Source organism: Myotis davidii, unplaced genomic scaffold, assembly GCF_000327345.1.
Source record: "Myotis davidii unplaced genomic scaffold, ASM32734v1 scaffold534, whole genome shotgun sequence".
NCBI classification, from domain to species: Eukaryota; Metazoa; Chordata; class Mammalia; order Chiroptera; family Vespertilionidae; genus Myotis; species Myotis davidii.
Window position 1 is genome coordinate 3,828,900 of NW_006286678.1, and position 15,591 is coordinate 3,844,490.

The following is a 15,591-nucleotide window of genomic DNA, read 5'->3' on the forward strand; positions in this document are numbered from 1 at the left end:
TGCCTATCAGCTGTGTTCCCGGTGTCCTCAGCGCTTGGAATTCTCCAAAGACAGGAGGCAAGTGCACTCCTTAGAAACCAGGGCGGGAGTGATACAGATGACAGTGACCTTACAAAGCACGTCATGTCGCTTGTCTACAGTACTTTACAGTTGGTCTTCACCTTCAGCTGACCAGATTCTTTCTACCTTTTTTTAAAAAAAAAATATTTTAAAGAGAGGAAGGGGGGGATGAGAGAGAGAAAGAGAGAGAGAGAGAGAGAGAGAGAGAGAGAGAGAGAGAGAGAGAAGCATCGATGTGAGATAGAAGCATCAATCAGTTGCCTCCTGCACTGGCCCAACCAGGGATTAAATCTGCAACCTGGGTAAGTGCCTTGACTGGAATGTTGAACCCAACTTTTGGTGTACAGGATGATACTCCAATTAACTGAGTTACACGGCCCAGAGCCAGGCTGTACCTTCTATAGCTCTTCTCGTTTCCTCTTCTCCCCTCCCCTTTCCCCTACCCCCATCCGCATGGAAAGGGAAGCATCATCCCCAAAACTAACAAATTTACTCACAATAAAGTGTGCTTTGCCAAAGTATGGGACATGTGCTCAGAGGAGACAGAATTTTAGGTGGCCTGAGAACCATGTTGTAAGAAGGTTTTTTTCCTTTTCATTCTCTCTAAAAGGAGAAAGTGACAAAGAAACTGTCTTTCTGGGGCTTGCATCCCTGACAGCTGTCCAGCATCTGCTCATCTCCTGCTCAGCCAAGGGAAAGCACGCCTTAGGCCAGCCTCCCAGGGGGCAGTGGTACCTGCCTGGTCGATTTACTCCTCCTTCATTCTTTTTATGTTTATCAACTGTTTAGATGATGGTTTACTTTTTAAATATTATTTTCTCTAAAAAATGAATAAATAAGTGTGGTAAATAATAACCTTGTTGGTACTCAAGCAATGGCAAACTTATGACTAAATGAAGTTTGGGGAGTACTACCCTAACGTTACGTAAGGTCCACACCGATGACCCCGGCACAGCCTCAGCTGGCTTCTGTTGTATCAGGGCCTGTACTCCGGCTAGGACGGCTGTCACCCCGAGAGCTGGCCTAAAAGCAGTGCTCTTGCTTGGAAGGGTGTCATCACTCGTGTGTTTTGCCAGTTGCTCTTTAAGACACGTATGATTCTACGTATCTCTCTGCCATTGGAACTCTGATTTGGAGAATGTTTAAACAACTCACTCTCACGACCCTCACCCCTTTTGTGTCCAACCTCACCTCCACTCTCTCACCTCCTTGGACCCAGTACTCCAACAAAAGTGGACAGTGAATAAATATACAATGGGATATTATTTGGCCGTAAAAAGAAATGAAATTCTGACACATACTACAACATGGAAGAACCTTAAAACATTATGCGAAGTGAAATAAGCCAGGCACAGAAGGACAAATACCACAAGATTCTCATATGAGGTACCTAAAGTATCAAATGTACAGAGACCAAGGGCTGGGAGAGGGAGGAATGGGGGGCCATTGCTTAATGTTGCAGAGCTTCAGTTTGGGAAGATGAAAAAGTCCTGGAGATGGATGTGGTGGTGATGGTTGAATATACTTAATACCACTGAACTATACACTCAAAATGGTCAAAATGGCACATGTGCTATGCTTCACCAGGAAAGCAGGCAGGGAGCATTCTCCCCAGCCTCGCCGCCTTGGCTTGCCCTGGTCCTACCCCAGGGAATCCTGCCCTCTCCCATTTCCCACCTGTCAGAGCTGTCAGTTCAAATGTCTTCTGCTCCTGCCTCCACCAGGCCCCGCATGGAGCCCCTTCGCTGTAGTGTCATGGTGATTTGGGTCATTGTATCTCTTCTGGAACTGGTGCGTTTCCCAAGAGCAGCCTCTGCAGCAAACCCTCCCTTCGCTGTGTCCCGTGCGGGCCCTGCACACAGTGGGTGTTGATGGGAGCAGGGAAAGCATCTCTGTTTGACTCAGAACCAGCTGACTGGCATCCTTGCATCCCTCTCTGGCCCCCACTGGCCTCTCGGGAATGAGGTAGCCCCTCAGTCCACACGGGAGCCCGTGCTGGCATCCTCCCCGCGAGACTAAGAGCTTCCCTTCCTTATTCAGAAGTGGAATGGACACTGGCTCTCACATCCCTCAGAGGTGCTCAGTGTGTTAGGAGGCAGACAGGCTCTGGGGGAGGTGGGAATGCTGGGAAGGAGCCACTTTGCAGGGGAGAAAAACAGTGACCCAGGCTCCCTGGGGAGGCTCGTTGGGTCTTTTAAAATGAATTTGCAAGCTGGGTGAAAACTTGAGGATCGTTACATTATTCATACAGGGAATGAAAGTGCCAAGAATGGACAACCGTCCTATTGGGGGAGGCTCCACTGGTCTGTAAAGCGAGGGGGTGAGAGCTCTGTGCTCTGGGCTGGTGTGGGAACACACCTGGAACATCATGCGCACGTCGGGGCCATGCCCTTGAGACTGCAGTGAACCTGCGGATGGAGGCGGTGAGCCTTCTACCTCTCTCATCAGGCCTGAGAGCCTGAGATCTTCGTGAGGAAACCTTGCCCGGGGAAAGCAGAGATGCTGCCTTCAAGGGGTGGGAGGAGCAATTGAATGCAGAAAAGGGGGCTGTTCCTGTGCGGTCATCACCTCCTCGGCTGGTGGCTCTGAACCCCTGTGGGTGTCACCTGGCAGATCCCAGGTGAGGGAGTGTGTGTTTCAATTCCATGACACCTCTGCTTCCTTTTTGTGCCTGCAGAATTTCAGAGGCAGGAAAGTATCCGGTCCCAGCACAGAGGCATCCAGTTGTATGACACCCCTTACGAACCCGAGGGCCAAAGCATCGACTCGGACTCAGAGAGCGCAGTCAGCCCCCGACTGCGGGAGAGCAAGCTGCCCCAAGATGACGACAGGCCCGCTGATGAGTACGACCAGCCATGGGAGTGGAACCGGGTCACCATCCCAGCTCTGGCAGGTAAGGAGCCAGTGGCCCTGCTCAGAGGCGGCACTGACCCACGCTGGACACTCGTCTTTGGTAAAGGGAGTCAGTGCGCTGTCCCTGCCTGCTCAGATAAGCCAAGGCCTGCATTGGGTCATCCAGTTGGGCTGTCCTTGCTTCTAGTTCAGCTGAGCCCCTCGAAAATGAGAGTCCTGGAGGGGAGGGAGGCCAGGCCAAGAGGAAATCCTGGGTCTCAGTTCCAGTGTCCCCAGTCTTCATGGAAGCCCCAGCTAATCTCATTGTCTGACCCTGTCTCAGTCCTGTCCGTAATGCCCTAACGCACTGAAGCCAAGATCTGACTTCAGAAGGAACTTTCTTAGAAACTAAAACAAAACCAATCTGCGTTGTGTCTCCTGTTGGGCCTGAGGGAACCCAGTGCCACACCTAGTTGTACAGCTTGCTAGGCCGGTATGCGGCCAGGGCTGCTGCGTTTCCAGTCTCGGCTTTAACATGGACCAGTTCACAGAGCAAGGCCTTGGGCACATCCTGGCCTTAGGGCTGGCCCGCCCCTGGTCAAGAGCCCCTGGACTGACTCAGGTGCTCCCTTCCGCCCCACTCTGAGACTGGTTTCAGCCTTTTGGAAAACAGTCTGCCACATGCCTCAGGGTCTTGAGCTTGTTCATTCCCTTCGATTCTGATTCCAGTCCTTGGGATTCACGCCTAGGTCATGATCTAAAATTCAGAAAAGGGCATTGCTCATGGGCCTGAAAGATGGGGAACAACCTGAATGTCCAGCCACTAGGGGCTGATCAAACGGAATATTGTGCAGCTGCTAAAAAGTGCTCTTTACAAAGAGTTTATGATAACCGAATGAAATGCTCCAGTCCGATGTTAAGAGGTGAAAAGCCAGACGCAAAAAAAAAAAAAATCTTATGCATTTAAAAATTTAGGCATGTGAAAAAGAGACATTGAATTGAATGACTAATTCTTACCACATTGAAGGTCATAAAGAGAGAGTTTTTATTTTTAATTTCTTTTAAATCTCTATTGCTTGGACTTTCCTTTTTTCATGCACAACTAGACTCTTCCTCCCTTTTTGGGCCCCAACAGTGAGGCTCCCATTCCGATGCCCTTAATGATGTTCAGGCTGTTCCAGCACATACTGTTCACAGTTCCCTGGACGTACCACTGTGCACATCCTGTCCCTTCTGCCTATATATGCCTTTCTTACCTGGAAAAATCCCGGGCATTCTTTGGGGCCCAGCTCAAACGTCGCCATCTCTGTGAGCTTTCCCTGGTGGCCATTCCTCTCACTATGTAGAGTTTGTTCGTAGGTGCTGGTCTTGCCCGCCAGGCTGTGAGCACCTGGCTGAGCCAGTGGTGAGGTAGTCATGTGGCTGAAGGTCCTTGGTCATCTCAGGTCTCCTTTCTTCCCCCGGCACAAGGGAATCCGAGGACTGTCCCTGTGCCCTTGCGTAGCTGATGAGGGGCGAGGTTCCTCCTGCATCTGAGAGGAGCTAGAAGGAGCCAGTGCTGTCTGAAAACTTGCTCTTTGCAAACACCAGTTTGATTAAAGGGCTAAAGGAGCTCATGTGACAACTCTCCAGATACCAAGGGCCGGTGGCATGAACTAGCACTGCAGACAGGTGTGGCGTCTCACCCCTCCCCTCTCCTGGCTGAGCACATGCAGGTCACTCGGAGCTGTGCTGCCTTTGATGCTCTAGTCTAGTCTGGCGCCTCGCTGCTCCAGATGTGGCCCCTGGACCAGCGGCTAGTGAGAAATGTAGGGTCTTGGGTCCCATCGCAGACCTGCAGAGTCAGAACCTGTTCTAACAAGACTGCTAGGGGATTCCTGTGCACGTTCAAGTGAAAAGCACTTGCCCTCCCATCATCTCTTCTGAAGGCTCTCAGGCCAGCACGGGCCCATACCACCCAGCAGTGGTTTTAGAACGTCTGTGCATTTAGTTTTTCACAAAGGATCACAAGGCTTCTGAATAGTTTCTGAGCCACAGAAACTTATAAACCCAACTTCCATCTGGATTTGGTTTATGTCACTGAGTTGTATCACAAGTGCTATAGGGCAATGGGAGACAGGCTGAGATCACACCCCTGTCTGTGACTCTTGGAGTCGCTTATCTCTGTGTGAACGGCTCTGGAGCGTGTCCGATAGTGCTTTTCCCAAGAAGCTTTTGGCTCAGGTCTGATTCCTGGGGCACAGGAGGAAGCTGTTCCCTTGGGCTGGAGGGACTGTGAGCGGGGCCTTCAGTCATGGCTGGGTCCCTCCTTGTGTCCGTGCACAGAGCCTGTCCAGTGCAGCGTTGCTAAGTAAGGAGCAGCTCCTGTTTTCAGCCCAGAGTGGAGACTGAGTGCGAGTAGATGGGCCACCTGTCAGGTAATGAGGATGAGTTGTAGCAGCTCGACTGTCTCGATTACTAAAGTGCTGCCTTGGTCCCATTTGTAAACCCAGAAGTGTGGCTGCTCAGGAGTGAAGGATAATGTTCCCGCCTGGGTGAGCAGTGTGTGTGTGTGTGTGTGTGTGTGAGAGAGAGAGAGAGAGAGAGAGAGAGAGAGAGAGAGAGAGAGAGAACGCGCAAGTCATTGGTGTAGTCAGGGAGCAAGGCAGTGCTTGGCTAGGCCCTGTCTCCGTTATTACAAACCTATTCAAAATGCTCCTCACAGCTTTTCTGGGCTCTCGGGGGCTCTGTGATGGGTCGTGGCAACCTGGGGTACAGGATCCTTAGCTGGGGAACATCTGTGAGGGATAAAGTTGCCTGGACAAAATCATCACCATCTCTTTCTATGCCTTGTATTCTCTGATTCTGCATGTGTACCTGGATGAGGACACCTGGGCAGGGAACCTGGTAGTGTTCTCAAATTTCCAAAGGGTGTTCAGTGTGAGGTCCCCAAAAGGCAAAGCTGGGCCCACCAAGGAAGAGACGTATGGATTTAGGGTCCAGGTGAGGAGTAAGGATTTCAGTCACACCTGAACGTATGTAACAAGCTTCCGCTCGCTGGGAACTTTTGAGCAAAAGCTCAGCTGAGACAGGGTCGATGCCAGGGGCTTTGTCGGCCGTGAAAGGCCCGCCTGTGTCACCTCCAGGGATGCCGCCATGCTGTGCCCCTCAGGACCCCAGCGTGCTGGTCAGAGCCCAGGGGAAGGCAAGGCCTCTGAGTCATCTCCATAATTAGTCTGTGAAGCAGAAGAGCTCCTTCCTGCAAATTCCAACTCCTGCTTTGCATTTGTGAAGAGACACTTCTCCAAGGGGGCTTTGGCGTCTCCACTTAGCCTGCCCTCTGGGCCAGCAGCTCCAGACCAGCCTTTGTGGAAGCAGAGCCTTCCTGTCTCAGCCGGGCTCTGGCGGCTGCAGCCCACTCCCGGTTCTCGTGAAAACAGCTACTGCAGGGTGTGAGGCGGTCCTAGCTTCTTAGCACGGACAGTCTTCCCTTCTCGCAGAATTCTGTGAATGAGAAATGCCACAAGCTCACAAAAGCCCTGGGCCTTCATTGCCTGCTGTCCCTCCAGGAAACTGTGTGGCCTCGGCCAGAACCCTACCCCCAACTTCAACCTGCCCAGCGGGTTCCCTTCCACTTGGGTGACCTTTGTTGATCCCAGCCCCCAGGACAGATGCCCTGCCAGGTTTCACCCACAGGCTGCAGCCCGCCGTCCACAGAGCGGTGGTGTGGCTCCCATCAACTTGCCAGCTCCCTTCCAAGCCGGCAGAGACACCGGCCTTCTGAGCGGGCTGGACACAGTTCCCAGCCTGCTTCACTGACCGCCTGGGAGTCTTTACAGCAGGAGTGGGGAACTTTTCTCTGCCAAGGGCCATTTGGATATCTATAATGTCATTCCCGGGCCATACAAAATTAGCAACTTAAAACTTAGCCTGCTATATTTGGTCAAGCATTTAATTAACTCACCCCTAATGCCTTGGCAGGGCCAGAACAAATGATTTCTTGTGCCTTATACGGTCTGCAGGCCCAATGTTCCCCACCCCTACTTTACAGCAACAAATTGTGAGACTGGCAGGTGGGTCTAGAAATGGCTTTCCTGCCAGCCCAGACATGGCTCTGGGCCCACACGGGACTCTGTGGCGCTCCCTGCCTGGTGTGGGGTAGGATGAGCAGCCTGGGGCAATTCCACATTGTCTCAGAGTGGCCCTGGTTGATGTGGAGGATCTGACCAGTCCCTGGGCTGTCGCACAGATCATCGGATGGACAAATGGAGCCTGCAGCGGAGGTGGCTACACAGGGAGGGGCCAAGGAGCTGGGTGGATAATCTGGAGAAGCAGACCAAGCTCAGGGTGGCACAGATACGGTGTCGCCACATATCCAAGTAGCAACTGGGAGGACAGGGTTTGAACTTCTCCTGGAAGCATCTGCTCCCTCATCTGGAAATGTGCCCGCTGCAGAGGGTCCTGGTGAGGCTTAAAGGGCACTGCATCAGGAAAGTGCTGGCATTCACTCAGCACTTTCTGTGGGCATTATCCCATTTAGTCCTCAGCTACTTGCTAGAGATTAGTTTCCGCCTTTTACAGGTAAGGAAACTGAGGTGCAGAGAGAAGAAATGACTTGCCCAGGGGCCATAGCTAGTCAGCCACGGGGCTGGGATTTAAACCTGCAAATTCCAACTCCAGTGCCCAAGCCCTAAGCCAGTTGATGTCTGGGCTCCCTGCTGCTATCCAAGATGCTGCATAAAATATGGTCGGAGCCCTCATCCTCCCAGAGCCCCCAGGAAATGTCACGTGCCTTTCACCACCCTTGCACCAATTTCCCCTTTTGTTTGCAGCTGGTAGGATACATCCTGGGGTGTGTGCTCCCACTTGGAATGGTTCCCACTGAAGATGCTGTAGGAGCCCAAGTTCTGGAGGTTTGAGCCTGCATGGGAGTGACGAGAGCCATCCCTCGGTTTGGTCATGCTCTGCCACCACTGAGCACAGGGAGGGCCCTCGTACCACGGCTTCTCACTCCCTCTTGTCCCGCTAAGGAAACTGAGGCCTAAAAAGGGGACAGGAACTGCTAGAGACCTCTGAGCAGAGCCAGTGAGGCCACACTCAGATGATGGGTCAGCATTTCCTTTTCATCCAGTGAGTAAATTAAAAGCTATATCCTTCATGGGACTTGTAATTACCTCTGAGAAGCAGGTGGTCAGAGTGTTTCCTTGAGGAGCCAGGCACAGAAGGATGTGTAAATGCACCCTCAAGAGCAGTTAGAGAACCGTCATTTCATTTGCAACTCATCGACTGAAGGTTTGCCTCTGTTGAAGCTACTTTTCAGGCAATGTCCTGGGTTCAGCCAGTGACGGGGCTGCCTCCCAGCAAAGACAGAAGATAGATCTATGACTCCTACTGAACTGCGTTGTTTAGGGTACTTGTCTTATCATCCCCACTAGCTCCTTGGTGGGTTTCTCTACCCTAAAAAATTCAGGACAGTGTCTTGCATATCTGGAGTCATTGGGGCAGTAGAAGGAGTCAGACAATCCTATGTTCACATGCATCACCACCGTCTGTGGGACCTCAGACAGATTCTGCAATCTCCTGAGTCTTAGTTTCCCCATCTGTAAAATGGGGATAGTCACAACCCTTGCCAGGCTGGATCTCTGTGATAAGAAGGGGAAAGATCTGAATGAACAGACTTTGTAAGCCCTAACGGGTCACACATGAGAGAATGATTAGTGTTCAGGGAAGGCTTGCTGTATTACATAAAATTTAATTTAATATTAAAACAGTACTACTGCATAAAAAGGTAGTTAGAGGGCACAGAGGACCCATTTACGAAGCTCATTCCCACTTATGCCTGGCAATGAGATGCATAGATGGCGTGGAAAGCAATGTTTCTGTAGGAAATCCTAAATTTCAATTCCAGCAATAGTTCTAACCATGAGCCACTTGGGTCTTCGATTCTTTATTCACTGGTTCCTGGGTGTGACAAATTGGATTAGTTGGCTTGCCCAGAGCATTCGTCAGAATCACCTGGAGGAAGCATTAAACAGATTTCTGGGTTCTACTCCCAGAGTTCCTAGTTCAGTAGGTTCTAGGGTGAGGCGTGAGAGTTTGCGATTCTAACAAGGTTCCAGGTGCTGCTGACGCTGCTGATCTGGGGACCTTACTTTGAGAACCTAGAACATACTCGGTACATACTGTGTTAGGTGTGGGGTCCGAGTGGAGTTAGGAGGGGAGGTCAAAGCTTGGCTTGGCTGATATCAATGCCACCAACTCCAGGAAGCCTTCCTGACATGACCAGTCCCTTTCCCACCCCTCTGTGTTCCTACCACATCCTAGATGGGTGTGCATTGGTTTATTCTGGAACAGACAGATACACTCCTTTAACTGTCAGCTTGGAGGACAGGGGGAGACGCTAATGCTCTGTTGTTCACCTTTTAGCCAGGCACCCTCTTAAGTTCTGACACCTTCCCAGACTCATCAAGTGAGGCTAAAAGGGCAAAGAAAAGGAAAGTAAGATCCCCGGTATGTCTGTTTCCTAGATAATTGTGAGTCACCTCTGATCCAGCTCAGTTGGCTGATATAAATAATCCTATTAAGGTAAGTGGGGGAGGGCGGTGAGGAAGGACAGAATAGTAACACTTAGTGAGCACAATTATGAGGCTGGCAAGGGTTAACACTAGGAAGCCATGTAACGTGGGTGTGGTTTCATTGTCATTACACAGATGACAAGGCTCTGAGAGGGTGAGCAGCTGGCCCACAGTCACACAGCTAATGCACTCGGGTCTGTCTGACTGCAAAGCCTTTACTCTCCACTGCTGCACTGACACCTCGAGTGTGGAAGGGCAGGTCTGAACATTCCCTTTACCTGTGCTGTTGTGAGTTGGCTTGCGTTGTTGAGGCAGAAGCAGTTGTGCCCACTCTGTGACTCGTCACTGTCACAGTCAAACACAAATGCTCCAAAGCTGGTAGTGCTGACGTGTGCGGTAGGCACTGCTCCAGACGTGCTGTTCCCACTGAGCCCTGTGACTTATCCCCTGGCACTCGGAATAAACAGGCTTGGCCTCTGCAGAGGGTTCCTCGGGGAATCAGACCTGCCACCCTCACCCGGTGCACCCAGGGAACACCACCTTCTTCTCCATTGGCTCCACTTGGGCTCCCATGATGCTTCCTGCCTCCTGCACAGCTTCCCAGAATGCCTTGGGCCTGCAAGGAAATTAACAATTGTGTTTGTACCAAGAGCTTTTTGCTCTGTACTAATGAGTAACAGTTGTAATTAATATTTAACACGTGTGAACAGCAGGTCTGCGGAGAAAGGGGGGGTTAAATGAGAGAGCTGGGATCACTTGTTTCCTTTGGCTAATATGTTACTGAGGGACAGGTTTTTCCAGTTGGCTTTTCTGTTTGACTTATGAATGAATTCATTTAGTAACCAAAAAAAAAAAAAAAAAAAGGAAAAGAAAAACACTAGCATTTAATAGCTTTGATTCATCTGCTAATTATACTGATAGATAGAAATGTTCCTTTAAGTGCCTTTGTCTCCTTTGTGGAAAAACAAAGATTTGACAGTATGTCTGTGCTCTTCTGTTTGGCAGATCAGGGATCTTCATGTGGATAGAGATTTTTAAGCTCCATGAGGTCAGAGAGTCTGCCTCCTTATTCACACCTGGGTCCCACCTAGAACAATGCCTGGCACACACTGAACACACACTTATTTGCTAAGTTTATTGAATAATTCAGGTCTCAGGGAAACCAATCCCATGTTCTCTTTATGATGCTACAATGCGTACGTAATCATGTGGCCTGCTCACACACGGTTGGTTTGTTTTCATATTAATTTTTTATGCTGTACACCTGTCTTCTCCAAGTGAGGCCGGGGACCTGCACTTGGAGGGGCATTTTTGAGTGGCTATTGACTGCTATGATTGCCGCCTCTGGTCTGAATTCCCAGGGAGAGAGTGTGTCCCTGCCTATCTGAGGATTGCCCATGCATCTGGATGCCACATTGGGGATGGGGAGACTGGTGTGCCAGTGGATGGCAGGCAGAGAGCCATGCACCTGGCTTGTCCCCTCCTCTCTCTCCTGCCTTCCCTCGCTGCCATCTGTGGAGGGGGCAACAGCAGAAACATAAACAGATGGGCTGGGGCTTTGGGGCTCCTTGGCCAGGAAACTCATTTGCACAAATGCTCACCCTGCTTCCTCCAGGCCTTCTGAGGCTTGTGGATGGGGAAAAGCCCTTTCTCAGATCCGAGGGTTCTAAGTAAGGATCTGTGAGCAGGTGAAATGTCAGGGGACATTGCATCCGTCACTAGCAGACCTTCTTCACCTGACAGGCGAGCCGGCACAGAACTACCAGAGTGCACGTGATTTCAAGCGCCAGGGGGTCTAGATGTAGAGCCCCATGTTGCCACTTGCTGTGGGTGATCCGAGCAGGTTGCCTCTGCTTCTTCGTGTGTAAAATAGAGGCAGTAAGTGCCGAGAGTCGGGGCACAGCTCGGTGATGCTGCTTTTGGTATCACTGTTACGAGAATGTTGTGCTGCAGACAGGACTTGTGCTGAACTCATTAGAGGCCTCTGGCATTCAAAAGACCTGGATTCAAGTCCAAGTTCAAGTCAAGCTGATGACTTGGGGCAAGTCAGTCACTTTTCCAGCCCTGCTTCTCTCATCTGTAAAATGCGTTATGCCAGTAAGGATGGCTGGCCTCCGCAGGTAAAGGCTCCTGTGTTGGGGTCATTTAATCATTTTCATCAGGATTTTTCTTTACATTTCCTGTAGCCAAGCAGCAGCCTTTGGGACAGGGTCTTTGCACCAGGCAGTGGTGTCCATGCTTCCTTTGGGGCACAGATAAGAGGATGAAGGCACACCTCCTTGTGCCAGGCCCCCTTCCCCAGCCCAGGCTTGGCTCTACTTGACTGTGTTCTTGGAACCCGGGCCACGTCCTGGCGCCTGCCTCCCAGGCTTCCCGATGCCCTGCTTTGTGGAGAGTCACTGCGGCCTCCCCTCACAATGAGGACCTCTGTTCCCAGGCACCACCCACCAGATGTGGCAGCGTGGTGCCCTGGGGCCTGCATGTGTCTCCCAGGTGAACACAGAGGCCTCTTGTTGTCGATCCTGAAAATGCAAACTAAACATTTGCTGAGCCACATGTTGTCCTACAGCTTACCTGGAGTTGTCACTCACGGGCAAGGGGGAGGCGGGCGGGGCGGGGGGTTGTAGAGAGTGAGGCCAACTCTTGAACTGGAGGGGAAAGGGGGGCTTTACCTCTCTGGGCCTCAGTTTCTCCATCTGAAAAATGGGAATTCTGAGAACTTGTGTGCATATATGCATAACCCATGGACACAGGCAATAGGGCGGTGAAGGCCTGTGGTGAGGGGCAGGGGTGGGCTAATAGGGGTCTTGCTATGAGGAACTGCAGGGCACAAAGGAGGAAAACGGAGTTCTGCCTGCGGGTCTAGGGCAAAACCTGCACCAGGAGGCAGCGTTGGAGCTGAACTTGGAAGAATGTCTGGGCCATCTTACACAGATAGTGAAGAAAGGGGTTCTAGAGGGCAGGCACAGCCAAGGCCTGGGCAGAAAAGTGGTGATGGGTTTGGGAACTGGCCATTCTTGTGACTGGGCCCTTGGGCTGGTTGTGAAACTCAGAGGGTTTTTGTAGGAGAAAATGTATCAAATTGGCATCAAGCCCCTGAGGACCTCAAGCACCAGAGTGAGGCGTTTGCCCTCCCTCCCAGCACTGGGAGCAGCGAGGCCCGTGAGCCCCACAGAGCTGTGCTTTAGAAGCCCGTGGGCTTTTTGGAACCTGGCCAGCCCTAAACCCTAAACAGAGAGGAGCTGGACCCCAGAGGAACACAGTTATTTCATCTAAACAAACATTTACTAAGCACGTCTCCCTGCCAAGCGCTGCTGTAGATTTAGGGGCAGACAAGACAGGAGAGGGAAAAGCGAAATAAAATGAATGGCCGGCTGATTGGGGAGCACTGGCGTCAGTGCCCACTGGGCGACAAGAGAAGTGCCGAGTGCTGTGAGCCGCAGAGGGGGCAGGTGGTTCTCGGCAGGTGGGGTCAGGGGAGGCTCTGCGCCATCCTAGGAAGCTTCTAGGTGTCCTACAGCTGGAGCAGAACAGTGGTCACTCCAGGTGTAGAGGATTCGTGAGGCACAGCCCCTGCATGACTGACCCTGCCCGTGTCTTCATGGGGGGGCGGGGGCACGGACCTGGAGTGGGGTAAGCCTGCCCCTGGTGACCCACAGGCCTGGGCTCAGGCCTCGGTCCCCCCTGAACTCTGAGAACCTGGAGGAGTTTTCCTCACCTCCTCTGAGGCCTCACCCATTACCCATAGGGTGGCAGGGTTCTTGGAGGGTTAGAGCGGGTGCCTGGGATACCCTCTTCCCTCATTTTCAGTGATCGAACTTGAGGGCCACTTGGTATAAAATCTAGAATACAGCAGGTCCTCAAATTACGTCCTTTCCCTGAACATTGTGTCATGATAATGATGCCGAAGGAACTCTTGTTTAAATGAATTAGCCTGTGGCAAAGTTGGTTTTGTTATACTTTGTTTTGTTTTGCTTAAAGTCACAGAAACTGTCAGTGATGTTAAGTGAGGACGTTACTGAATAAGTAGGAAGGGGACAGCGTTGGAAGCTAACCTGGATGGAGCAGGAGTAAAAGGCCTCCTGGAATGTGAGGGGCACCTGAGCTGGGTCTGAAGGATGAGGCCTGTCACCAGACCACAACTGCTGGAAGGACATTTCCGGCTTCACAGAGGGGCCTTGTCACCTGCCCTGGAGAAAAAGGCTGGGGGGGCCGTTCACCAGGCTCCTCTCCCGCTCCCGCTGCCGCGGGGTCTGGTCCTGCCCACCTGACCCCTTCCTCCTGCAGAATGTGCAATTGCCTACAGGTGGGATTAATTAGGTGGGATTAGTTAGGTCCAGTCATTCTAAACAGCTCTACAGGGTGGCATATTTTTTTCTCTAAATGCACATATTCGTTTGAGGGCTGTGTCTTCCTTTATCTTTTGCAGAAAGTCACTAAATTAAAAGAATTGCCATTTTAAATTGCAGATTAAAGACAAACTTAATTAGAAGGAATGAAGGCAGGCGTGTTTGGAGCTTCAGTTCAACGCGTGTGTTGTTGTTTTTTCCTTTGCTCCTGAATCACTACACTTGGAGTTTGTATATTTTTATTTTAGGTGAAATGATTTGCCTAATTAAGCCTGTCATTCTTCACCACCGGTTCTCTCTAAAATATGTGGCTATATTATTAAGCTTGCACCCAAATGTATAAATTAATTCAGCAGGGAATTACAGTGTTGACTGGGATGTTATTAGGTTGTATCCAATTTATTTGGTCAGAAAACTGATACTTCCCCCCAATAAAGTGAAACAACAGCTTATTAAGTTTCTTCAGTCTTTTGTTGAGCACTTGTTATGTCGTAGGCATGGGCTAGGCTTGGCGGTCGGGGCAGGTAGGTACAGCCCCTGCCTTTGGGCTCCTGGGGAGCCAGAAGGGGAAACTGGCGATTAGGATACCATCGCTTAAATCAGGGTTAGTCTGGGGCCAGGGAATGCTTCCTGGAAGAGGTGACCCCTGAAGGGCAGGTGGAATCAGTCAGGTGGAGAGGTTGCTACAGCTCAGTGGAGGGTTGGGTCATGGTCAGTGATCCTCCTGGAGGGGGGCGTGGTCAGATCTGAGGCTGGACAGTTAGCCAAGTTGTTGGTGGTTCTGAAGAGCTCAGGTTTCTCCTCCAACCCATGTTCCATGCTCTGTGCCTCTCTTCTCAGTTGCTGTGCCAGGAGGTGTGTAGTAGGAATTTATTTTGGCAGAAATGCTAAAGTTCTTATTTTAGCCAGTGGAGCCCCAGGTTGTCATAGGTGAAAATGCCTTGCAATTTATATGGTCCCTCCCTGTCCTCTGCAGGTGGCAAAGTAAACAAGACCCTCCCCACACCATGCCCCTTAGCTTGCTCCCTCCTCTCCATTCCTGACAACCAGAAAGAGATCAGAGGGAAGGGAAGGCATGGTGGAGAGGCACTAGCTCAGCAGTTCTCAACCTGTGGGTCGAGACCCCTTTGGGGGTCGAACGACCCTTTCACAGGGGTCGCCTAAGACCATCAGAAAACACATATATAATTACATATTGTTTTTGTGATGAATCACTATGCTTTAATTATGTTCAATTTGTAACATGAAAATATATCCTGCATATCAGATATTTACATGACGATTCATAACAGTAGCAACATTACAGTTATGAAGTAGCAACGAAAATAATTTTATGGTTGGGGGTCACCACAACATGAGGAACTATATTAAAGGGTCGCGGCATTAGGAAGGTTGAGAACCACTGCACTAGATGGTCCCATGCCCCTGACCCCATCTCCTGCTGTGCCCAGATCTCCATTTCAATGGGGCATTCATTACACAGGGCCCTGGCCTCACCATCCCCTAGCTGGTCTCCCTGCCTCCAGGGTTGCCCCAAACCCTCCATCAGTTATACAGAACTGATTCTAAAACCTAATCTGAGAATTGAATTTATTGATTTAACCAAGAATGCAGTCCCAGCTCTTGTGAAAGGGGTTCTCTGACCAGGCCCCTTCTTGTCTGCCTGATCCCATGGTTAGCCAGCCCCTCCTACAGGGCTCTGCAAGCTCAGAACCTGCTTCACCTCTCCCTCACCCTTCTTCTCCTCAATACACTAAATACCCCATTTGACTGACTGCCATGAGGGCTGGTGTGGT

The 15,591-nt window shown here is 50.9% G+C and overlaps 1 protein-coding gene across 1 annotated transcript in view; it reads left to right on the top strand.

Annotated features, from left to right (window-relative positions):
- The window catches only part of SHB (Src homology 2 domain containing adaptor protein B), a gene marked incomplete at its 5' end in the record, with an annotated part of 124,614 nt that overhangs the window by 75,479 nt on the left and 33,544 nt on the right, over positions 1 to 15,591 (top strand). Inside the window, one exon of the mRNA XM_006758610.2 lies at positions 2,738 to 2,953. Coding sequence (XP_006758673.1) covers positions 2,738 to 2,953 — 216 coding nt within the window. The remainder of the gene's footprint in view (positions 1 to 2,737; positions 2,954 to 15,591) is intronic.